The sequence below is a fragment of the Podarcis cretensis genome, assembly GCF_951804945.1.
Source record: "Podarcis cretensis genome assembly, chromosome: 2".
Taxonomy (NCBI): domain Eukaryota; kingdom Metazoa; phylum Chordata; class Lepidosauria; order Squamata; family Lacertidae; genus Podarcis; species Podarcis cretensis.
This window is the reverse complement of record NC_137171.1, coordinates 7,944,205-7,969,565: the sequence shown is the minus strand read 5'-3', so window position 1 is coordinate 7,969,565 and position 25,361 is coordinate 7,944,205. Positions and strand designations below refer to the sequence as shown.

Below are 25,361 nucleotides of genomic sequence, written 5' to 3'. Positions count from 1 at the left end.
GTTTTAAATCTTAAATTCATTCATCAAGGTCCTGCTTGAGAGTCCCTTGGGGAGTTTTCAGGCATGTTAGAAGCCAATTAAGAGCCCTTTCGGAGCGTCGTTTCCTTCAGCGATGGATTTGCAGGGATTACCAACATGCATTAAGGAAACTGCATTGTCCCAGGGCAGTTTCTGCAATATCCTGCCATTCTCTGCACCCACTTACGCCCAGTCACCAAAGCTGCATGAAGCAAAGTCACTGTACTCTGAGGTCCCCATCTCTCCATATGCAACATGGGAGGAAGAGACTGACTTAGCCCACAGGTCCGTGTCCTGAGGGTTACTAACATACGTAAAGCATTTTTGAACATTGGCAGGGGGTGGGGAACACTGTAGAACTGTAGAGAACCAGTGTGGTGTAGTGGTTAAGAGCGCTGGACTCGTAATCTGGTGAACTGGGTTCGCTTCCCCACTCCTCCACATGCAGCTGCTGGGTGACCTTGGGCCAGTCACACTTCTTTGAAGTCTCTCAGCCCCACTCACCTCACAGAGTGTTTGTTGTGGGGGAAGAAGGGAAAGGAGATTGTGAACCACTTTGAGACTCCTTAGGGTAGTGATAAAGCGGGATATCAAATCCAAACTACTACTACTACTACTACTACTATTCTTCTTCTTCTTCTTCTTCTTCTTCTTCTTCTTCTTCTTCTTCTTCTTCTTCTTCTTCGTCCTCTTCTTCCTGTTGTTGTTGCTGCTACTTTGCCACAGGACAAATCAGGCACAAATCTGCCTTCAGTCAACAGTCTCTGGGAACACCTCACACAGAGGTTTCCAAACAGTGAATTAGCAGCCCCAAAATGGTGCTGGTTTTTGGAGTCTGCACTGGTTTTTCCTGACAGACAGGATTGGTACTCTTCATGTCTGGCATGTGTGATGCCTCTCCAATTAAATCTCCCAAGTGAGAGGCTCTGTTTTTGGGGAAAACTTTTGCAGCTGAGTAGCTTTTGTAGCTGCTGAGGCAATTTTGCACTGGAAGAAGGGCCTTGTTCTAAGGGAGAAATAACCAAATTTAAGTGGGAAAGGCAAATCTCTGTTAGAGGGCCGGGCTGTTTCCTTCATTGCCTGCTCATAATAAGATCCCAGAAATGCCTGGATTGTCAGTGCTGGTCTTGAGATTGATCTAGCAGTACAGTTTTTATACTGCCCTGCATGCAATCACTGTCTTCCTTCCCACTGTTTCTGTTCCTAAATTGCACACCTCTCTTGTTGGTTTCAGTATTGATTTCATACTGTATGCCTCTACCACCAATTAGGAAGACATATTACAAGAGCCACCAGGTAGACACATAATCGTATTATAGCAAGCTATTCCTCACATTGTTAGCTCACAGAGAATGATGCATAAGGTAGATTCGGACTATGCAAAGCCATCTTGGAAGTTACAGCTTGGAGCAATTCTCCCACCTCCCCATCTCATTCTTTTGTAGCCTGGAAAGTGTAGGAGTTCTCATCTCTCAATGTTCTCATTCTGAGAAAAAACACAAGGTAATTCGGATCGCAAGGTGCTTGGGGCAGAGTCCTCTTTTTGCTTTTATTAATTTCTCTCCAAATTTGTGCTAAATAACAACAAGGAATAATAATGACAAAAGCTACTTCTAAAATAATCACAACAAAGTGCCTGGTGACAGGCAGTCAAGTCATGTATCCACAGCAGTGACCAAAGGAGGAATGACCGCTGGGAGGAGCGCAGAAAGAAGAAACGTCATGCCCACCCGGGAAGAATGGCAGATGAAGGTGATGGACTACATGGAACTGGCGGAAATGACTGGCAGAATCGGAGACCAGGGAGAAGAGTCGGTGGAGGAAGATTGGAAGAAATTTAAAGACTATCTACAGAAACATTGTAAAATTAATGAATGTTAGAAGGATGTTGGAATGAAGTTATGTGGTTTTAGCAGAAATCTTATAAGGGTTTAGGAAAAAATAGACTGTTAATTGGTGAAAGGAGGGAAAGTAAAGTTACATCATATTGAGATAAATTACAGAACAAAAATTGGAAAAGATGGAAAGGATTTGCTGAAATAGTTAACCGAATTAGAATACAAAAAAGGGAGGTGTGAGGAGGTCAAGGAAACAAGCAAATGAAAGATAAGTTATGGGAAGATTAGTTGTGTTTTTCTTTTTTCTTCTTTTTTCCTTATTGTGATGTATTGTTTTGTTTTTGTTTAATATGGTGTTTTTACTTTTGCTTTTTGTAACCCTTAATTTTTTTAATAAATATTATTTAAAAAAAAAAAAGAGAGAAGAAACGTCATGGTGCATCTGCAGTAGCACAACCGGATGCCTTCATCTGCCCCAGCTGTAACAAAACATGCCTCTCCTGCATCAGTCTCTACAGCCACAGCAGGCGCTGCAACCTTCCAACAGCTTGACCTCAACTCCGAAGGTGTACTCCTTGATTGTCTCCCAAGACAGACAGATGCCATCAACAACCACAACAACCCAGGTTTCCTACTGAGCTGAGTTTCCCTCCATTTGCTCTGTGTCCATCTCAACATGCCTCTCCACACACTGAATTTTTCACGCTAACATACAAAGCCACAAAAGAGGCACTTTCCCATTATTTTGCTCCTTAATGAGAAGACTAAAGCTCCCTTAACATCAAAAAAACGAAGATCATGGCCACCTCCTGGCAAATAGAAGGGAAAGAAATGGAGGCAGCGAGAGATTTTACTTTCTTGGGTTCCATGATCACTGCAGATGGTGACAGCAGCCACGAAATTAAAATACGCCTGCTCCTTGGGAGAAAGGTGATGGCAAACCTAGACAGCATCTTAAAAAGCAGAGACATCACCTTGCCAACAAAGGTCCGTATAGTTAAAGCCATGGTTTTCCCAGTAGTGATGTATGGAAGTGAGAGCTGGTCCATAAAGAAGGCTGATCACCGAAGAATTGATGCTTTTGAATTATGGTGCTGGAGGAGACTCTTGAGAGTCCCATGGACTGCAAGAAGATCAAACGCATCCATTCTTAAGGAAATTAGCCCTGAGTGCTCACTGGAAGGACGGATCGTGAAGCTGAGGCTCCAATACCTTGGCCACCTCATGAGAAGAGAAGACTCCCTGGAAAAGACCCTGGTGTTGGGAAAAATTGAGGGCACAAGGAGAAGGGGACGACAGAGGACGAGATGGTTGGACAGTGTTCTCGAAGCTACAAACATGAGTCTGACCAAACTGCGGGAGACAGTGGAAGACAGAAGTGCCTGGCGTGCTCTGGTCCCTGGGGTCATGAAGAGTCGGACACGACTAAACGACTAAACAACAACAAAGCTCCCTTAATGCACAGCGTGCAGGTACCTAGTGGGACAGGTTGGTTGTGCAGAACCCTCTCATGCCTTTTACCTGAGCATTGGTGGCCTTTGGGGAGACATCTATTTCTTCAATGCTTCCTTCACTGTTGATGTCATCTTCAGCATCCCCGCTTTCCTCTGGCTGCTGCTGAGCGGCCTCTGCTTTTGGTAAAGCAGGGGAAAGGCAGTCATTGGTGGTACTTGGTGCACCTTCTTGGGCTTCTTCAGCTTCAGATGAAGGATCTTGAGGATTGTCTTCAGGACGAACTGTACTCTCTCTGAGTGGCACGTTGTTCTCCTGACGGTCTGTTCCCCCAGTCTGAGCTTCATCCTGAGGGCTTTGGGGAGGTAGAGACAAGACCTCAACCCTTGGCTGCAACGAGGAACCCTCATCTTTCTCACAAGTATCACTGGCTTCAAAGTCACTCCTCAATGGAGGCTGGGAGGTCTCTCCAGAGTCTTTGGGAACATTTGGGCTTTTGCCAGCAGCCTCAAGCACTGCCTCTGATAAAATTCCTGCTGCTATATCATTTGCAGCCTCCTCAACTTCCTGGAGGGTGCCTATGGGAATGCTGGGGGTTGTCTCTACTGTTTGGCTTTCCTCTTTGGCTTCACTAGCAGTTGAAGAGTCTGGCTTGGCCGCATCCGTAGCCAAAGATGGAGCTGTCTCTTCCTCTGCCTTGCTGGCCCCACCAGGCGCAGATTCTGCTTTGGTTGCCGAAGCAGATTCTCTTTCGTGATTTGGGGAAATGGCAGGAGGAGATGTGGGCATCTCACTTATGCTGTTCCTTGAAGGTATGGCAGAGGGGCTGGTTGGGCTTACTGGAGACGAGATGACCAACGATGCTCTGTTACTGCATAACGAGAAACATAAGTTGCGTTACAAAGTTTGAACGTGCAGCTTTATTCAGCCTCAATAATGAAAGTAAACCTCTCCATGTATTTGAGCTATTTTAAAGGAATCTCTCCAAAATCTACACTTCCGACATTGCCCAGAAAAGCTCAACAACTTCCAGATTTGACAGAAAACCCAATCTTAATGCACAAGACTCCCATGGCTTCCCTTAGCATCACGTCCCCTTGTCTGCTTGCTCCAGAAATTGACCACTGACCCATCTTGGAGCATGTAATCTGCCTCAGGCCCTTTAGACCAGGGGTCAGCAAACTTTTTCAGCAGAGGGCCGGTCCACTGTCCCTCAGACCTTGGGGGCGGACGGCGGACTATATTTTGGAAAAAAATAAAAATGAATGTATTCCTATGCCCCACAAATAACCCAGAGATGCATTTTAAATAAAAGGACACATTCTACTCATGTAAAAACACGCTGATTCCTGGTCTATCGGCGGGCTGGATTTAGAAGGCAGTTGGGCCAGTTACGGCCCCCGGGCCTTAGTTTGCCTACCCATGCTTTAGACCTTGATCTGCTTGTGACCCCCCAACTGCAATCCATCTCTGACCTGAGCCAAGACTTGACAAATGATTACAAATCAGAGGCTGTCATGGATTGAACCAAGAGAGCATCTTTTCCTATAAGTGACTCCCTGCTCTTAAGATTCAGTATATAAAACCCACTGGTTATTCTACCCTCCGTTAGTCAAGTTGGCGCTTTTCTGTGGTAGTCCCAAAGCTATGGAATCAGGTGGCTGCTGAGATTCAGTGTTGTAATCTTGGCCCATTTAAACGAACTGTAATCGATGTGGCTGCTCAGTCAGTCTTTCTGAAGCTAACATGCTCCTCTGGAAAGGTTTTTTGTTTCTACTCTGCTGTTTAGTGGCTGTTCACATTTCCCTTTCAACGTTTCCATATGTATTTTGTTCTAGAACAGCTCACTGCCTTGAGAAGCCCTGTTATTAAAAGATGGGTTATAAATCTTTTAATTAACTGACTGACAAACAAACCAGATCTCCTGGGATCCAAAGTGGAGAGGAGTTGCTAGTTGCCCACATGGCTGCTGCTTCTGAGACTCCTCTATGTCCACAGGAAAGAGGAAATCACTTACCTTGACACCCCTTTAATAATGAAGACTTTATTGGAGTGCTGCTTTTCCAATGTGCTCATCACATCATACAGGTCATGGTTTAGCTACAAGCAGCAGCAACAAGGAAAGCAAATATCATTACCCAGTAATTAAGAAATTACCGCTATTCACTTATTCACATAAAATAATTAATCCTGACTGACTGCTTCAAGTCAATGAATGTTTCAAGCTCATTGGTTTATTTAAAATGTTTCTCAGACACTTTTCAAGAGGGACGCAGGTGGCGCTGTGGGTTAAAGCCTCAGCGCCTAGGACTTGCTGATCGAAAGGTCGGCGGTTCGAATCCCTGCGGCGGGGTGCGCTCCCGCTGCTCGGTCCCAGCGCCTGCCAACCTAGCAGTTCGAAAGCACCTCCGGGTGCAAGTAGATAAATAGGGACCGCTTACCAGCGGGAAGGTAAACGGCGTTTCCGTGTGCGGCTCTGGCTCGCCAGAGCAGCGATGTCACGCTGGCCACGTGACCCGGAAGTGTCTCCGGACAGCGCTGGCCCCTGGCCTCTTAAGTGAGATGGGCGCACAACCCCAGAGTCTGTCAAGACTGGCCCGTACGGGCAGGGGTACCTTTACCTTTACCTTTTACAGACACTTTTCACTGCAATGCAGTTCCAGAGCGGGCTCTAATTAAAACAGAAATCCATCTCCTATTACAACCACTCATAAAACATGGCAGATATATGGCAACCAGACAAAAATAAAATAAAATGTCATGAATATCCAGCAAAGGCCTGGGTGGAGACACAGTTTTTCAGCTGGAAACACAGATAGGTAGTCCCCAGCCATATCTCAGAGGGGAGGGAAATGGACCACTGGGATGCCACCACCAAGAAGGCTCTGGAGCTTCTGATAGAGGTGGCAGACCCAAGAGAGCCTCCCTGCCAGATTTCAACAACCAGACAAATCTATACAGGAGGAGTCATTCTCTTAGGTATCCTGGCCCCAAGCTGTGTAGGACTTAATGTTGTCACTGCCTGCTTTATATCCCCTTCCTCTTGGAACTTTCCTCAAGGTACATCAGCTGACAGCTGCCCTTTCATTTATTTCTGAGATTTAAAAATAAACAGCAGTTCCCTGCCCTAGAGGCACTTTAACAATATTAGAAAGGAAGAAGGATGTCTGTTCCAATCATCATTCTTCCTTGGACTGAACTGATTCCTGGATAATACCAAAATATGTTTCGGATGAGTAAATAATAATAATAAAATGGGGGGGGGTATTCTTATTATTATGTATTTTGTCTTTTTTATCTTGTATTTTATGTTGTGAATTGCTCTGAGATCTATGGATAAAGGGTAGTATACAAATTTAATAAATAGTTGTAGTAGTAGTAGTAGTAATAATAATAATAATACAGTAAGCCTCAAGTTAAGCAGGGATCACATTTCGGGGATCGCTCCTAAAGTCAAAATTGTGTATAAAAACATATTGGATGCAATGGCGGGTGGGTTTGTCAAATTCTTTTCTGTCCCCTTTCTGTCCCCTTTTTTTTGCCAAGTTTGTAAAGCTGAATGCACACAAGTTGAGTGTGTGTGTGTGTGTGTGTGAGAGAGAGAGAGAGAGAGAGAGAGAGAATGCAACTCAGCTGGCTATTACAATGAAGTAGAAATTATGTGCACCACTTTCAAATCCTGACTTCTGTGCATTGTTGTTCCCATTGGGACTGCTGGGGTGGAAGGCAGTTTTGGGGCCATCCTACAAGGGCGACGCTGAGACTAGGGGCCACTCCCAGGATTGGTACGAAAACAGGCCGGCTGAGGGCAGGTAGAAGGCAATGATGCAGCGAGCCCATTTGTCCAAATGGCCCACATGTATGACACCGTTGCTCATTTACCTTGCTCATTTCCTTGTAGAAGACATCTCGCAAGTTGGAAATATTCTGGAATATTGTCACATAGCACCCAATTCGGCTGGAGAAGCAAAAAGATAAAAAACTAAGCCCAAATATTAACTGGGTTGGGGACACAATAAAGAAGAGTAATATGGCACATGCTGAGTTTTCTGGGACCCTCTAAGAGCAGAATGAAGTAGTTCGGCCACGTGGGGTTCACTGAACTAGTTCAAAAATCTATGTACACCTGAAAGTAGTTCCCATAATCGTTGGGTGAACTAAATGTGAATTAAATTCATTTTGGGGTAGAACTCTGAGTGATTTCTAGTTCATCTTCTTCCCCTCACTCCCAGCAGTAGGCCTTCCATTAAAAAGGCAAGCCGATTAGACATTTATAAAGAAAGTTAGACAGCAAAATGAACAAGTTAAAAAGCACAGGCCCCCTTACGGGTGCTTGGGGGGGGGGGGGGCTCCACCTTCAACATCCCTCCATTGACAGAATGGCCCATTTATTCCTAGGCTTCCTGTTTCTTATCCAGTTCCTGATCCACAGGAGGACCTCACCTCTTTCTCTAAGACTGTTGTGCATAATTTTGGTTTGTCTACACAGAGGCATACAGAGGAATTGCTTGAAAATCTCTCCCAAGTCTTTAATATACAGTAATTGTAATTCATTTGTTATTTTTTTGGTTGCATTTATTTTTTGCGAATTAAAAAATTTGATTTTAAAAAATTACTTCCAGGGCAGCACAGGAAAATGAAATAAAGTGAAATATAATGAAATGTGACAAGAAGACTGGTGTAGATACAGCCTAACAGCAGACTTAGGTAAAGGTAAAGGGACCCCTGACCATTAGGTCCAGTCGCGACCGACTCTGGGGTTGCGGCGCTCATCTCGCTTTATTGGCCGAGGGAGCCGGCGTACAGCTTCCGGGTCATGTGGCCAGCATGACTAAGCCACTTCTGGCGAACCAGAGCAGCACACAGAAACGCCGTTTACCTTCCCGCCGGAGCAGTACCTATTTATCTACTTGCACTTTGACGTGCTTTCAAACTGCTAGGTTGGCAGGAGCAGGGACCGAGCAACGGGAGCTCACCCCGTTGCAGGGATTCGAACCGCCGACCTTCTGATTGGCAAGCGCTAGGCTCTGTGGTTTAACCCACAGCGCCACCCGTGTCCCTTAGCAGACTTAGAGATGACACCACATGCTGAAATGCCATTGTGTCTGTTCCCTCTCTTCATCCTGTAGTGTTTAGCCAATGAATGGCTTGATGGGCCATCCTATTACCATGTGTTTCTCTGCCCTCGCTCCATCTCTAAAGTCACACCTCCATTATCTTTAAAACAACCCCATGGGGATTGACTAGGCGAAATGTTCATGACTGGGTCCATAGTCACCTAGCTAGCTTTGTGGCTAAGTGGAGATTTGAACCTTTATCTCCCTGATTTAAGTCTGATGCTTAAAAAACTACACCACACTGTCCTCTCAGAATGTGAGACTTTAGACAGACAATCCATCATGTAGGTTTCTACTGGGAAGGGCCACCAAAGCACACAGTAAGATGATACCATGCCTTTCAGGACCTCAATGTTTCAGGGACAAGAGGGGGAAACTGGATGAAGGGTTGTCATTTTTGGCAACAAACCTGTGGTCTAATGGTGACACATCTAGTCCTATCCTAAACAATCATTTTTTCACAAAAGCTAAAATTTAATTCTGTGGATTTTGCTGCCATCCTGTGGTCATCAAACTTTTCTGAACTCTGATTGAGAAGCAGCTCATCTCATAGCTAGCCCACAAGATATTTCAGGTGGCTAATCCTTTGTCTTTGTCCTCTTGGTATTTGGACTGCACTTTATGTGACGTGTTGTCAACAGGCCGTAGGGCTAAGGAACTGCAGCCAGAGACCAAGGAAAGGTTTGGATACATGGACTAAGAACTCCAAGCAGCAAGTCATCTGAGAAACAGTAGCTCAGTCAAAGGAGATGTGCCAACAAGCTCAGCAGGTTTTCTAAATCAACAGCTCGATGAAAGTGATAGTCCACATTTCCCCCAAAGAAGCCCACTGCTATAGCTAGTTCCTACCCCTGACTGCAGAAATCACACAACACATAACCCTATTAGCTTAAAATGCACACATGGGTGTATTTTATATACACACATGGGTGTATGAGGGACGCGGGTGGCACTGTGGGTTAAGCCACAGAGCCTAGGACTTGCCGATCAGAAGGTCGGCGGTTCGAATCCCCGCAACGGGGTGAGCTCCCGTTGCTCAGTCCCTGCTCCTGCCAACCTAGCAGTTCGAAAGCACGTCAAAGTGCAAGTAGATAAATAGGTACTGCTCTGGTGGGAAGGTAAACGGCGTTTCCATGTGCTGCTCTGGTTCACCAGAAGTGGCATAGTCATGCTGGCCACATGACCCAGAAGCTGTACGCCGGCTCCCTTGGCCAATAAAGCGAGATGAGCGCCACAACCCCAGAGTCGGCCACTACTGGACCTAATGGTCAGGGGTCCCTTTACCCTTTACCTTTACACACATGGGTGGGGGCACATGTGCTGGCTCTGCTCCCCTTCTATCACCCTTCAACTTGTGGAAGAGGAGAGTCTGAAGCAAGGAGTCGCCTGTCCTTGTGGATGGAGACTCCCTGCATTGTTCGGAACCCTGATTTCCCAGGGTTCTAGAATTCTAGAATGCACAGGGGCTGGAACCTCCAGAAGCACAGAAGGCTCTCCGATAAGCCGCTAAAAGCCGATAAGCCGCTAAAAGCCGATAAGCCGATAAGCTGCTAAAAGCCGATAAGCCGATAAGCCGCTAAAAGCCACTAAAAGCCGTTAAGCCGCTAATAGTGCTAATCCGCTAAGCCGTCAATGGGCTTGCTTCGCAAGACGAAAAAACCGCTAGACGAAGAGAATCGCGGAACGGATTCTTTTCGTCTTGTGAGGCACCACTGTAACTCCCAATATCTTGGTATCTGCTGAACTGATATTTGCCCGTTAATAGTCAAGACCTACCCAGAACTTCCAGTGGATTCAAGTTAGAAGAAAGGAGATTCCGACTAAACACCAGGAAGGCCTTTCTGGGTGTAAGAGCTGTTAAGACAGTGGGACGTACTCCTTGGGGAGGTTGGGGACTCTTCTTTGCTGGAGGTTTTGAGCAGAAGTTGGAGGGCCATCTCCCATTGATGTCTCAGCTGAGATCCCTGCATTACAGGGGGTTTGAGCACATGACCCTCAAGGTCCCTTCCAACTCTACAGTTCTATGATTCTAACTTACCTTGGACTTGCGTTGAAACAATCTGTAAATTGCATTTTATGCCCAGTGTTAATATATCCTTTCACCCCATTTTTACCTTCCAGCCTGGGTTCATCGTCAGCAAGCTTAGTCCCAGAGTTCAACAATGAAAGAAGGATCAACTCTACATGTATTTCCTAGTCACCAGCACAACCACACTTCTTAGATTCAACATTCTGCTTTGAGATTCTCTGCCATTTGCACCCTGATCTTTGTTCCCATGCCTAACCTGTTGTAAAGGTCCGGCAGCTCTTCTCTTAGTTCCTTGTTGAGCTCTTCAAACACAGCTTGGGCTTTGTAGAACTCTTCTTCGGCCTGCAGGACCCAAGAGTTTATTAGAGGTACAGGAAATTGAGAGCATTAACAGTGTAGACATGCCAATGGACTCCAGACTCACATCCCGCTTACACCCCCCCATGTGAAATGTTAGCCACATGTAAGCCTGGCTCTGACTGCCAAGGATCCTGAAGACAAGGAGAGAGAAAAGGGAGAGATTATGAGGCATCTAATCATAAGCCTGCATTTTTATCAAGCTTATATTTTTTGATCAAGGTTGTATCTTAAAAATGAGTTCAAATTCACAAATGTTTCATGCCAGGCAGAAGAGTAGCTGCCTAAGAACCTTGGCAAAATGTTTTTACTCCTAGACAAGGGGGCCCCCTGATTTATAGCAGAAAACAATTCTCAAAGTCGTAAAAAGGGAATTACAGGCTGACAGCCAAGGTTACACTGACCCTACAAATTAAGGGTGGATAAATAGTAAAATGAGCCATATCTTCTTCCTAAGGTTAAAAAGGTCAAGAGCAGTGAAAAAGCAACTGGTCTGGCTGGCAGAAACAGAGCATTTTTGGGAAGTCTTTTCTAAAGCTGTTTCTTTCTTAAACTAAGATCCTTTTAAGATTTCTTTTCCTTTTAAAAGGTTATTTATGTATTAAATATATTAGTTTAAATATAATTATGCAAAGGATTTAAGAAATGCTAGATTCTTATTTCATATAGTTGGAAGAGATCACAGGGGCCATCAGCCACCAGCCCCCCCTTGCCAGACAGGAGACGCCATCGAGCACTCCTGATATATGGTTGTCAGGCCTTTTGTTTAGAAACCTTCAAATGAAGGAGATCTCTCAATGTTGATGTGAACTCAAAATCCTTGACATATGTTTAAGATAAAAATTCAAGATTAATCATCTGTTTTGGAAGGCAATAGGGCAAGGAGGGCAAGAGGTGAGCTGGTAATTAAGATTCCTTGTTGAGACACATGTAAGATATATTACTACTTATTTGTCATTTATAGATAGAAGAATATATAGCTTTTTGATTCCCATAAAAGGGCAAGAAGGAAATGGGTGTATCTTTTGTGATTGGTTCTAGCAAACAGCCAATAGGAATTTTAACCAGGCTGATTGGACAGAGGCAGCCACAGGAGGAGCAAGGGGGCTGGATTAAGGAAATATAAGTGCTGGCCAGAATGGCAAGAGGCCAGGCCAGAGCTTGGTAACCATATACCACTGTGCCTCATATTTATTTGTCTGACAAATAAATTACTATTTTAATTTCTCTATTGCTGCGTTGAATATTTCATTCCAGCTAAGCGTTAACCACAAGCAGGGTGCTACAATTATAGAACCTCTTTCCCCACCTGTCATTCATCTGTGCTCATCTGCCGTTGAGCAACTAATTGTCCCAGCATCAGCACCACCCATCAAACATGGAAAACAGCCTCTAAAGAAGAGATAAGACAATCATAGATGGACAATGGATGGAGAAAATTAACCAGAAGTTCCACAGTCCCCTCTACTTCTTTTCTGCTTGTCCCCAAGAACAGCATTCTGGTTTTCTCCTAGGCAGATTATGGCTTACATGTGGCTACTTTTCACAGACATCACAGTGGTTGGGAGGAAGAAATAAAGTGTGATAGGTATAAAGGAAGCAGAGGAACAGGGATTAGAATCTTTGCTCCTTATCTATTATGTACTTCTGGTAAGTGATGTACTCCTCCTCTAACTACAGAGCAACGTGTGGGAAATTGAAGAAAGTAAGAAAAAGCACTGGGCCAGTAAGATACAATCTAAATCAAATCCCTTAATTGAATACACAGCAGAAGTCAGGAACAGGTTTAAGGATTAGATTTGGTGGACAGAGTGCCTGAAGAACTATGGATGGAGGCTCGGAACATTATACAGGAGGCAGCAACGAAAACCATCCCAATGAAAAGGAAATGCAAGAAAGCAAAGTGGCTGTCTGACGAGGCCTTACAAATAGCGGGGGAGAGAAGGCAAGCAAAATGCGAGGGAGATAGTGAAAGATACAGGAAATTGAATGCAGATTTCCAAAAAATATCAAGGAGAGAGGAGGGCCTTCTTAAATGAGCAATGCAAAGAAATAGAGGAAAATAATAGAATGGGAAAAACCAGAGATCTGTTCAAGAAAATTGGAGATATGAAAGGAACATTTCGTACAAAGATTACCACAATAAAGGACAAAAGTGGTAAGGACCTAACAGAAGCAGAAGACATCAAAAAGAGGTGGCAAGAATACACAGAGGAATTATACCAGAAAGATATGGATGTCTCGTACACCCCAGGTAGTGTGGTTGCTGACCTTGAGCCAGACATCCTGGAGAGTGAAGTCAAATGGGCCTTAGAAAGCACTGCTAATAACAAGGCCAGTGGAAGTGATGATATTCCAGCTGAACTATTTAAAATTATAAAAGATGATGCTGTTAAGGTGCTACACTCTATATGCCAGCAAGTTTGGAAAACTCAGCAGTGGCCAGAGGATTGGAGAAGATCAGCCTACATCCCAATCCCAAAGAAGGGCAGTGCCAAAGAATGCTCCAACTACCACACAATTGCACTCATTTCACACGCTAGCAAGGTTATGCTTAAAATTCTACAAGGCAGGCTTAAGCAGTATGTGGACCGAGAACTCCTAGAAATGCAAGCTGGATTTCGAAGGGGCAGAGGAACCAGAGACCAAATTGCAAACATGCGCTGGGTTATGGAGAAAGCTAGAGAGTTCCAGAAAAACATCTACTTCTGCTTCATTGACTATGCAAAAAGCTTTGACTATGTCAACCACAGCAAACTATGGCAAGTTCTTAAAGAAATGGGAGTGCTTGATCACCTCATCTGTCTCCTGAGAAATCTCTATGAGGGACAAGAAGCTACAGTTAGAACTGGATATGGAACAACTGATTGGTTCAAAATTGGGAACGGACAAGGCTGTATATTATCTCCCTGTTTATTTAACTTATATGCAGAATTCATCATGCGAAAGGCTGGGCTGGATGAATCCCTAGCTGGAATTAAGATTGCCAGAAGAAATATCAACAGCCTCAGATATGCAGATGACACAACCTTGATGGCAGAAAGTGAGGAGGAATTAAAGAACCTTTTAATGAGGGTGAAAGAGGAGAGTGCAAAATATGGTCTGAAACTCAACATCAAAAAACCTAAGATCATGGCCACTGGTCCCATCACCTCCTGGCAAATAGAAGGGGAAGAAATGGAGGCAGTGAGAGATTTTACTTTCTTGGGCTTCCATGATCACTGCAGATGGTGACAGCAGTCACGAAATTAAAAAACACCTGCTTCTTGGGAGAAAAGCAATGGCAAACCTAGACAGCATCTTAAAAAGCAGAGACATCACATTGTCAACAAATGTCCGTATAGTTAAAGCTATGGTTTTCCCAGTAGTGATGTATGGAAGTGAGAGCTGGACCATAAAATAGGCTGATCACCTAAGAATTGATGCTTTTGAATTATGGTACTGGAGGAGACTCTTGAGAGTCCCATGGACTGCAAGAAGATCAAACGCATCCATTCTTCAGGAAATCAGACCTGAGTGCTCACTGGAAGGACAGATCCTGAAGCTGAGGTTCCAATACTTTGGCTAGCTCATGAGAAGAGAAGACTCCCTGGAAAAGACCCTGGTGTTGGGAAAGATGGAGGGCACAAGGAGAAGGGGACGACAGAGGATGAGATGGTTGGACAGTGTTCTCGAAGCTACCAACATGAGTTTGACCAAACTGCGGGAGGCAGTGGAAGACAGGAGTGCCTGGTGTGCTCTGGGGTCACAAAAAGTCGGACATGACTAAACGACTAAACAACAACAACAATAACTAGCAAGCATGAAGTTAATGCATAAAGGGGTTAAGAACACAGAATTGTATTCCTAGACTCAGCTAGGTAACACCCCTCACCTGGAAGGAAAGAAGTTAAGTTTTCTTCCAGCATGTGAAGCCGATTAGGCAGCACATCTGAGCTTGATCATGTCAAGCCCAGACTGCATACTCAGAAGTATTTTTCTGTATTTTGTTATCCAAGAATTTTCTACCTGTGTTCTTCTTGCTGCTTCATGGAACAACCATGGATATGATCTTTGGAGTTGGTAAGCAAAGCATTTAAACTTACTATATGGTGTGGTCTGTTCATTGTGAGATGGGTAGAACGACGAGAGTGCTGTAAGCAGACTGAATGGGATATAAAAAGGATCCATCAGCCTATATTGTAGAGGAAAGCATGATTTGCCAAAGAGGAAGAATTCAAGAATCAGAGACACAATGGGAATGACATTCCTGGTTGTAAGAAACTCCTTCTTGGTCAGTGTTTGGATGGGCTCTCAAGACAGCCTTATACCTTTGCAATTTTAGCTTCATCTTTCTTCTTGCCATTCTGCAGGGCTTCCAAGTGATGCCTGCTGCTGTCATAATCCACTAGTTTTCTTCCCCGCTTAGCAATTCGCTCCTTTGAAATGAAAAACAATTTTTTAGAGTCAATGCTCACTTTCTTTTTCTATTGCCATAACAAGAACATTTCAACCAAATCTGCCTCTCTGATCTGGAGGCCGATAAACCATCAAGGACACTATTCAGAATTCAGTAAGGGAGCGAGGTGAGTAAGCACAGCTTAAGATAGCTTCCTTGCATAGCTTCCAGCTGAAGATCAGATGAACAGTCCTTGCTGAAGGTTCCTTCTACTTGTGAGGTAAAGAATGAAGCAGGGCCTTTTTGGTTCTGGCCTCGGTGTTATGGAATACACTTCCAACAGAAGGCTGCCAAATTTCCTGCCTACAGAGTGGGCCACAGTTTTGAGCTTATTAATCTTCACACTGTGTTTTTACTCTCAGGAATGCTAGTAATTATAATTTATAGCCTGTATTTTTTGCAAAGTATTTAACACTGTAAATCTGCAGGCAGGGACCAATGTATGTTCAGTTGTGTAGAGTTCCTAGCCTATTTTAGGCATTTTTATAATTTTTTTTTACTGATGATAAGGGCAGTTTTGGACCACAGAGATCAAGACCTCCTTCTGAACGCACACCCCAAATACTCATCATATACTGTGACATCTTCCACAAATACTATGGCTTAGTGCAGGCACCCCCAACCTGCGGCCCTCCAGATGTTTTGGCCTACAACTCCCATGATCCCTAGCTAACAGAACCAGTGGTCAGGGATGATGGGAATTGTAGTACCAAAACATCTGGAGGGCCACATTTGGCCTTGCCTGGCTTAAAATAATGAGAGGAAAGGCCCGGCACCCCCAACCTTTGGCCCTCCAGATGTTTTGGGACTACAATTCCCATCATCCCTGACCACTGGTTCTGTTAGCTAGGGATCATGGGAGTTGTAGGCCAAAACATCTGGAGGGCCGCAGGTTGGGGATGCCTGGGAAAGGCCCACACCCACACCCACACCCACACGAGTAAAGAGATTGACTTGTGAACATATTTTACATGATGATCAGGAGGAAGAAAATTTCCTCCCAGTAGTATTATGTTTCCTTGAGGACTAGTAAAGGTATAGGGACCCCTGACCATTAGGTCCAGTCGTGGCCAACTCTGGGGTTGCAGTGCTCATCTCGCTTTACTGGCCGAGGGAGCCGGCGTACAGCTTCCGGGTCATGTGGCCAGCATGACTAAGTCGCTTCTGGCAAACCAGAGCAGCGCATGGAAACGCCGTTTACCTTCACGCCAGAGCGGTACCTATTTATCTACTTGCACTTTCGAACTGCTAGGTTGGCAGGAGCAGGGACCGAGCAACGGGAGCTCACCCCGTTGTGGGGATTCGAACCTCCGACCTTCTGATTGGCACGCCCTAGGCTCTGGGGTTTAACCCACAGCGCCACCTGCGTCCCTTTTCTTGAGGACTAGAAACATGTAAAAATGGAAAGTTGAACTTTCAGTTCTGGGTGCTGGATACTGCAAAGTTAGCCCTGAAATACACACCTTAATTTCACTGAACTGTGTCAAGTAATTCTCCATAGTCCTGACAGCCTGATCTGCCAGTTTCTTCTCATAATCTTCCCACAGAAGGTCATTGCTCTGCAGGTAAAAGGACAAGCAGACATTAAAAAAATGGCGCTGGAATGTTCTGTGCGACCCCTGCCTCTCTGAAGCCACTTGTTTCTCAAGTTTTAAGGGCTTATTCTCAAGGTGTGCCATCCCTTCTTTAGAGGCTGGAGATAAACAACTGCTGGTGGATTTGTTTCCTTCTTTCCTTCTTTCTTCAGATGCAGCTTATGCTGTCTGTTATTGGATAAATAGGTGTGACGTAAACTTGCCATACTGGTGTGAGCAGGAATTATGGGAAATTCTAAATAAAAGGTGACTATATGGATTAGGTGAAATTATTTGCTGGTCCACTGTTGCCTTTCTTTTACTTATTTTAGGAGAGGGAAACCAATGCTTTGTCTCTACATATATATGCTTCGTTACTCAGTGACCGTGAAATCAAAGGGTGAGTTGCATGTGTGAAACAGATAAATTCAGAAGAAGACATAAGAGTAGTCAGAGGCGCCAGGCATCGTGGGAGATCTGTGTCAATTTTTTTCCTTTAAAGTAGGACTGTCAGAAGTTTGAAGAGGTCCTCACTATTTGTATACGGTAATTAATTGATTAACTGTATGTTAGTCAATTAGTGATTAAGTCTGCATATATCTGCAGATATGAGATAAAATGAGATAAAAGCACTCTCTCTTTAAAAAGAGCATACTCTCTGCTGTTATATCCTGTGACAACAGGCGCTCCCTCTGCCTCTCTCACACAGGAGCAAATAACCTCTTTTAAAGATCTTGCTTGCCAACTGCTGCTGTTCTAAGCAATTGTGTCATGTACAGATCCAGCAGATATTTCCAAAGTTTCTCCTGAATCCACAAGAAAGAAGCTAAGATCTGTCTAGCCCAGGGGTCAGCAACCTTTTTCAGCCATGAGCTGGTCCACCATCCCTCAGACCATGTGGTGGGCCAGACTATATTTTGAAAAAAATAATGAATGAGTTCCTATGCCCCACAAATAACCCAGATATGCATTTTAAATAAAAGCACACATTCTACTCATGTAAAAACACACTGATTCCTGGACCATCTATGGGCTGGTTTTAGAAGGTGATTGGGCCTTAGTTTGGTCTAGCCCTAGTGAAAAGGAAACAGCACTGATTCTCACCTCTACTTCCTGCTTAGGCAAAGCAACAATTGTGGGATTATCACATCTGTTTTGGCCCTTATATTGGGCTAAACCACTCTTAGCTAGTCTCCCACAAAGAATCTCAAGAACTGCTGTATAGTCAGATATTCCTCTCTTAGAATCCCTACCTAACTCTGCTTTACGGAACTATGGTTCCCAGGGAAGAGAGAATGATTGATAAACTAGTTTAAATCTGAAGATATACCTGCAATCTTTGCCATTTGTAATAAGAGTGGACAGTTTAAGAAAATCAGGCTCGAGTCAGGTGTCTTGTAGGAGCAAAGGCTGTGAGCTGGAGAAAGCCCTGGCTCAAACTTTACCTCAGCTTTGAGCTCACTAGGTAGCCTTGGAGGAGTTGCTGTTGCCTCAGCAATCATCTGGACATGGAAGGTGTTATGTATCGAAGTTCTCACCCTGGCCACCAGGAGTATTGTGTGTGTAGTTTTCACTCAGGTCCACGTCAGTTATTTTAGGCGGGAAACCCTGGGTTGTTGTTGCTACAATGTCGACAGCCAGCTGCCTATAAAAGCAGGCCGGCTGAGCTGTTTGCTGTTCAGTTCTGTGACAGCTTACAAATAAAGAGCTGCTTTGGAGAAATCGCTGTGTCGTCTGCTATGTCTACCCACTATTCAACACTGGCGACGAGGATGGGATCGATGGACATCAGAGAACAGCCAGATGCGGCCACCCTCTGAGATGAGCTGAATCACGGAGCTGAAACACTGAGCGAAATCACGGAGCAGAAACACTGAGCGAAATCACGGAGCAGAACCAATTCAGAGCTGACCGTTCTGGCTAGAGCACGGTGTACCATCCATCGCCTCCACGTCGGCATCGGAACCATGGCTTCACTCGTGCCTCTACCACCGTTTGCCCCAGCTTCTGAATCCTGGGACTCCTACCTCGCTCGGTTTGACTGCTACCTCCAAGCAAATGAGCTGACAAGAGGGTCTGTAGAGCAGAAGTGGGGCCTCTCCTCAGCCTTTGTGGCCCCGAAGTGTTCATGACGGCCCGAGCATTGGTTGCGCCTCTAGCAGTCCAGGCAGACCTTGGGACACGATTCAAGAGAAGCTCCGCAACCACTACGCACCAAAGCCGTCCAAGATTGCTGCCCGCCATGCGTTCTACCACCGGAACCAGGCAGAGGGGGAATCAATCAACAACTACACCACCGCCCTGCGACAGGCTGCAATGCACTGCGAGTTCTGAGACTTAGACGATGCCCTGATGGATCAAATCATCTGTGGGGTCCGGGACATCCGTCTGCAACGGCATCTCCTTGCCAAGCCAGACCCCACGCTGCAGAAAACCACGGAGGAGGCCGTGGCCTCAGAAGCTGTTGAACTCTCCGCCCAGGAAATCTACTAGGCCAGTAGACCGTATTTAAAGGACTATGTTGTTGGACATGTAACACTGTTGGTCTAATGGAAGTATGTGAAATGTAACCGATATGCTTTGTGCCTAATTGAACCGTTACGTGTAGTGCTGTATATAAGGAAACCGTTACGATTGTAACTAACGCCTTATCTTGATGGGGAGGGGTGTTATGTAGTGAAGTTCTCACCCTGGCCACCAGGAGTATTGTGTATGTAGTTTTCACTCAGGTCCACGTCAGTTATTTTAGGCGGGACCCCTGGGTTGTTGTTGCTACAATGTTGACAGCCAGCTGCCTATAAAAGCTGTTTGCTGAGCTGTTTGCTGTTCAGTTCTGTGACAGCTTACATATAAAGAGCTGCTTTGGAGAAATCGCTGTGTCGTCTGCTATGTCTACCCACTATTCAACAGAATGTAGAGCATGAGCCTCTTAATCTCAGGATCATGGGTTTGAGTTCCACGTGGGGCAAAAGATTCTTCATTGCAGGGGGTTGGACTAGATGACCCTTGTCCCTTCCAACTCTGCAATTCAATGATAATACAGTGGTGCCCCGCAAGACGAATGCCTCGCAAGACGAAAAACCCGCTAGACGAAAGGGTTTTCCGTTTTTCGAGGCGCTTCGCAAGACGAATTTCTCTATGGGCTTGCTTCGCAAGACGAAAACGTCTTGCGAGTCTTGCGATTTTTTTCGCTTTCCCCCCCTTTTTCTAAGCCGCTAAGCCGCTAATAGCTGCTTTGCCGCTTTGCCACTAATAGCCGCTTTGCCGCTAATAGCGCTAATCCGCTAATAGGGTTGCTTCACAAGACGAAAAAACCGCAAGATGAAGAGACTCGCAGAACGGATTCTTTTCGTCTTGCGAGGCACCACTGTACTGTTCTATCTTACAGGAAGGTTGTAAGATTAATTCCAACACTTATGTAACGTTGTAGGAATGCTCACTTTTATTATGAAGCAAAATATGTCCCCGATAACTGGGACTTAACAAATGTGCCGCACTCACCTGCACAATGGCTTGCAATTTTTCATACCCATCCCACTCCTCGCTGTAAATTTCCTGCAGAGTTTCAGACACTTTCTTAGAGCTTTCGTGCATCACTGCAAAGGGCAAACAGCAAGATTGATGACTACCTCTCAGTCGTCATTATCAGTCCCTGGCCAAGTCAACATCCCCACTGCTGACAGGAATTACTTAAAATATTCAGTCTTCAAGCATGACAGCTCTTCAACAGCACACATTGTTTGTGTGCTCAGTTCTTCCAGGTCCCCATGTGGTTGTTTTAAAATCAGGTTACTGGACCCACCTACACCCTCTCTCCTTTTGGACAGCTTTGTACAGTGAAAATAATATCCGCTAGCTGCGATAAAGAGGGAATGACAAGGGCCTCACAAAGGCATGATGGTGTTTCTCAATCCCATAGGTGTCTCGTTACTCACAGCTTTAAAAGAAACGATCTGGCAAAGACGTGCATAAATTGTGGGAGAGGATCTCTATCAGGAGATGACCAGGGACTTCCGGTTCGCTGTGGAAGTTAATGGCGGTGAGCTCTGTGTCGTCCATTTAAGGGGTGACACGGTCCAGGCAAATAGTGCCTTTGGGGTGATCGACAGGGTTTGGTGCACCCCCCGAACCCCTATTTTGTTATGTTGAAATTGTTAATAAAAAAACTTTTTTTAAAAGGAGATGACCAGAGTTGCAGTAGAATGGACATAGGAAGTTGTCTTATCATGAGTCAGAGCATTGATCTATCTAGTTTAATATTGTAGAGGTTTCAACCTTTTTAAGTCTACGGCTCCCTGCTACATTCTTTCTGTGGCACCCCTGGGGGGCTCAGGAGCCCAATTAGGTCCCCCCTTGCCTGCAGAACTGGCAGCCTCTCACCCTTTTTTGAACAACCTTCCTTGTGGAGTGTTCCCTCAGCCTCCTCTCCCCTCTCCTTGGGAGTCCTCTGGGCAGCCGCTGCTGCAGCCCCTGGTCTCTGAGCTGCCCCCCCATGCCCCAAAGAGAGGTGCCTCCTCACACCACCCCACAGGCACCTGGGACTTGTCTGTCCATATTCCATTCCCAACAGCAAGGGCTGGTGGACCGGCTGGCTGGGCTCCCTCACCCACTTGTTTGCTTACTTGGTCCCTTACCTTTCCCGCCCTGACTTGGCCACAGTGATCCATGCGACGGTCACCTCCAGGCTTGACTACTGTAATTCGCTCTACGCGGGGCTGCCCTTGAAGCTGTCCCAGAAACTCCAGCGGGTACAGAATGCTGCAGCCAGGCTCCTCACGGGGTCTCTGCCATGGGAGCATATTCACCCAGTGCTTTTCCAGTTGCACTGGCTCCCGGTAGAGTACAGGGTCAGATTTAAGGTGCTGCTTTTGACCTTTAAAGCCCTTCACGGCCTAGGACCCTTGTACCTACGGGACCGCCTCTCCTGGTATGCCCCACGGAGAACCCCAAGGTCCATAAATAGCAACACCCTAGTGGTCCCGGGCCCTAAGGAAGTTAGATTGGCTTCAACCAGAGCCAGGGCCTTTTCAACTCTGGCCCCGGCCTGGTGGAACGCTCTGCCTCATGAGACCAGGGCCCTGCAGGATCTGATTTCTTTCCGCAGGGCCTGTAAGACAGAGTTGTTCCGCCTGGCTTTTGGCTTGGAATCAATTTGATTCCCTCCCTCCCTCCCTCTCTCTCTCTCTCTCTCTTTTTTTTCTTTTCCTTCTCCTCCTGCGATGAGGCTACATTTTAATATTTTAATGTTCCATTATTTTAATGTTGTATTTTATTTTTGTTTTTAAGTTGTAATCATTCTTCTTGTTTTCATTATTGTTTGTAAGCCGCTCTGAGCCCGGCCTTGGCTGGGGAGGGTGGGGTATAAATAAAAAATTATTATTTTATTATTATTATTATTATTATTATTATTATTATTATTATTATTCTGAGACCACCTCACTCCTGGCAACCAGCACCCCCTGGCCAGCCCCAGAGGCACCATTCACCTGGGGAGCTTGTAGCCAGGGCTGCTGCAACAAACAGCCGTGAAAGCCTTTGGGAGGCAGAGACCTGAGAGGGCATCAGAGGGGGAAGGGAAGGGGAAAGGGACAGAGGCCAGTGTTGCCAGCGGCATCCCTGGCCATCATTCAAGGCACCCCAGGGTGCCACAGCACACTGGCTAGAATCCACTGCTGTAGACACTGACTAACATCTCTTCAGGGTTTTGGGCATTACCAGTCATAATCTCCCAGTCTAATCTGCTTCACAGGGTTGTTGTGCAAAGATAAAGGGGCAAGAGGTGTTGCCAGGAGCCAGTGGCGTAGCGTGGGGGGTGCGGGGGGGGGGGCCGGCCGCACCGGGCGCAACATCTGAGGGTTAGGGAAATCCACGGGTTAGGGGGCGCAAATCCACGGGTTAGGGGGCGCAAATCCATGGGTTAGGGGGTGCAAATTACTTGCCTTGCCCCGGGTGCTGATAACCCACGCTACGCCACTGCCAGGAGCCACTTGACAGAAGGGTGGGATAATTTTCCAGTTTTGGAAAAATGGATAGGTTTGGAGAGGAGCCAACCATAAGTGGAGCATCTGCTTGAAAAAACATATCTTGTCAGGCAATCTCGCTCTCTTAAGATGGCAAAGCTGATGTCCTTTCATCATGCTGTGAAGCAGTTGCACCGTGAAGGAACTGCCTTAAGGGGTGGCTGCCGAGGGCTGAAAACATTACAGGTATTAAGACTTGGCTTTCTGTACCTTGCACAGCACTGAGGAAAACCTTAAGGTCCTTGTAGAGTTTGTGACCTTCAGCCTGGGGGGAAAAAGAATAAAGGGAAAAGGGAAGAAGAAGTCATTGCGTCAGATGTGTCATCTGTACATTTCTGCATGATGCTCCTATTAGTTCATTGAAGAGTCGGACACGACTAAACGGTTAAACAACAACAAAACACAAGGAGGGAGAGAACAAAAATACCACAAGACGCACCTAGTTTTTGAAGGAGGAAAACAAGAAAAAAATATTCTGAATCTCAGAAGCCAGAACAGTAAGAGGGATCGCTGTACAGTGAAAGCATCAATCCCTCTTGCTGTTCTGGCTTCTGGGATAGCTGCACAGCCTGCATTCGCTCCATAAGACGCACACACATTTCCCCTTACTTTTTAGGAGGGAAAAAGTGAGTCTTATAGAGCAAAAAATACGGTAACTAAAGGCAGAAGCCTGTGGATTTATGGGAGTGGTACCATAAAGGCAGGACTTCAGGGCCTGAGTCCAGAGCCAGAAGGGTCTCCAAAGGCAGCAGGGTTACTTTATCACATTTTTAAGTAGGCGAAGGAACACCATCGAAAGACAGCCAACCACCACCGCCATAACAGTGTTACGCCCAGAGTCTGAAAACCACCCAATTGCACCAGTAGTAACACATATTGCCATCTGCACAGTGGAATCCTGTAACCCTAGTAAGTCCACTGTCCATAATTACCAAAGTGCTCCATCGCCTTCAGGGTCTTCATAAACATCACACCTACTGTTGGGGCAAGATTGTCTGTGGGTCTGTGTATGTGTGTGTCTCCTCACAATGGTTCTTTTTCAATATAACGCTTAATTCCCCTTCAGTATCTTTTAAGAAACCCAAAACTTCATAACTAGCTTTATCTTCCATCTATAGACACCAATCTTCAGGAGACTGTGCCCTATATATTTCAGTACAGTGGTACCTTGGTTCTCAAACTTAATCCGTTCTGGAAGTCCGTTCCAAAACCAAAGCATTCTGAAACCAAGGTGCACTTTCCCATAGAAAGTAATGCAAAATGGATTAATCTTTTCCAGACTTTTAAAAACACCCCCTAAAACAGCCATTTAACATGAATTTAACTATCTAACAAGACCACTGATGCATAAAATGAAAGCAATAAACAATTTACTGCAGTCACACAATCAATCAGTCAGTAGCTGAACTGGGTTCCACACAGTCACAAAAACAAAACAAGAAAGAGCCACAAAAACAAAAATGCAAAATAAATAGCAAAAACAGACAGACCTCAGCGTAACAATCAAATTGGAAGTGTAACACTCAGAATGGAGCACGTTTGGCTTCTGAAAAAGTTCGCAAACCGGAACACTTACTTCCGGGTTTGCAGTGTTTGGGTTCCAAGTTGTTTGAGAACCAAGGCGTTTGAGAACCAAGGTACCACTGTAATCCATTATTTTTCCTTATTCTCTGTTTCCACCCAGGAACCCACAGGAATGTGGAGAAGTGGCCTAAGCAGAGTATGCTGTTTTACAACAAATTTAGGGCCAAACAAGTCTGTAGACTGAGGCTTGCCAGAATCTTTCATGGTTTGCCTAACCAGAGGGCCTATAAAACCTGGGTCAGATCAACTCCAGATTCAGGTACACTAGAGATGCTTGGTTTTACAGTGTTTCTCAACCTTGGGTCTCCAGCTTGTGTTGGACTACAACTCCCATCATCCCTAGATAGCAGGACCAGTGGCCAAGGATGATGGGAGTTGTAGTCCAACAACACTGGAGACCCAGGGTTGAGAAACACTGCGAGAACACGGAACAATCCTAAAAATATTACATTCCCCACTACCCTCAAAGTTTCCAGAAAGCAGGGAACATCTCACTCTCTCGTGTGCAATACAACCTGTTGCTGTTGGAAATTGTACGCGCCCTGTTCAAACTGTTCATCTTTTGTTTCCACCGTTTTCCCCAGTTTCTGCAAAACCTACAGTGACAGGGAAATAAAGAAAGATTGAAAGATTGTACAGCATTACAGCGCAAAGCATGTAACTTTACTTGAGCAGTTAAGGAGCAAGACTGATTTTTAAATAAATCCTCCATGGACGTTCTGTTTCCCACAGTGGTGATCTTCAGTCAGTCATCTCTCCAAATGGTTATGGAATCAAATGGAAGCAAAATAAAGGGCAAGATTTTAAAATATGCTTAATAAAATAAATAACCTGTGGGTTATATCAAGGAATGTTGCTCAGTAAGTCTTCTGTCTGGGTAAAATGAAAAGAAACTACAGTAGTACCTCGGGTTAAGTACTTCATTCGTTCCGGA

The 25,361-nt window shown here is 45.3% G+C and overlaps 1 protein-coding gene across 1 annotated transcript in view; it reads right to left on the bottom strand.

Moving 5' to 3' along the window:
• BIN2 (bridging integrator 2) overlaps positions 1 to 25,361 on the bottom strand; it is a 42,568-nt gene that overhangs the window by 7,179 nt on the left and 10,028 nt on the right. Inside the window, exons 2-10 of the mRNA XM_079966704.1 lie at positions 24,943 to 25,023; positions 23,054 to 23,108; positions 20,325 to 20,419; positions 16,713 to 16,808; positions 15,122 to 15,229; positions 10,711 to 10,796; positions 7,191 to 7,266; positions 5,326 to 5,408; positions 3,378 to 4,179 (exon numbers count right to left, since the gene is read on the bottom strand). Of these exons, the coding sequence (XP_079822830.1) occupies positions 3,378 to 4,179; positions 5,326 to 5,408; positions 7,191 to 7,266; positions 10,711 to 10,796; positions 15,122 to 15,229; positions 16,713 to 16,808; positions 20,325 to 20,419; positions 23,054 to 23,108; positions 24,943 to 25,023 (1,482 nt within the window). The remainder of the gene's footprint in view (positions 1 to 3,377; positions 4,180 to 5,325; positions 5,409 to 7,190; positions 7,267 to 10,710; positions 10,797 to 15,121; positions 15,230 to 16,712; positions 16,809 to 20,324; positions 20,420 to 23,053; positions 23,109 to 24,942; positions 25,024 to 25,361) is intronic.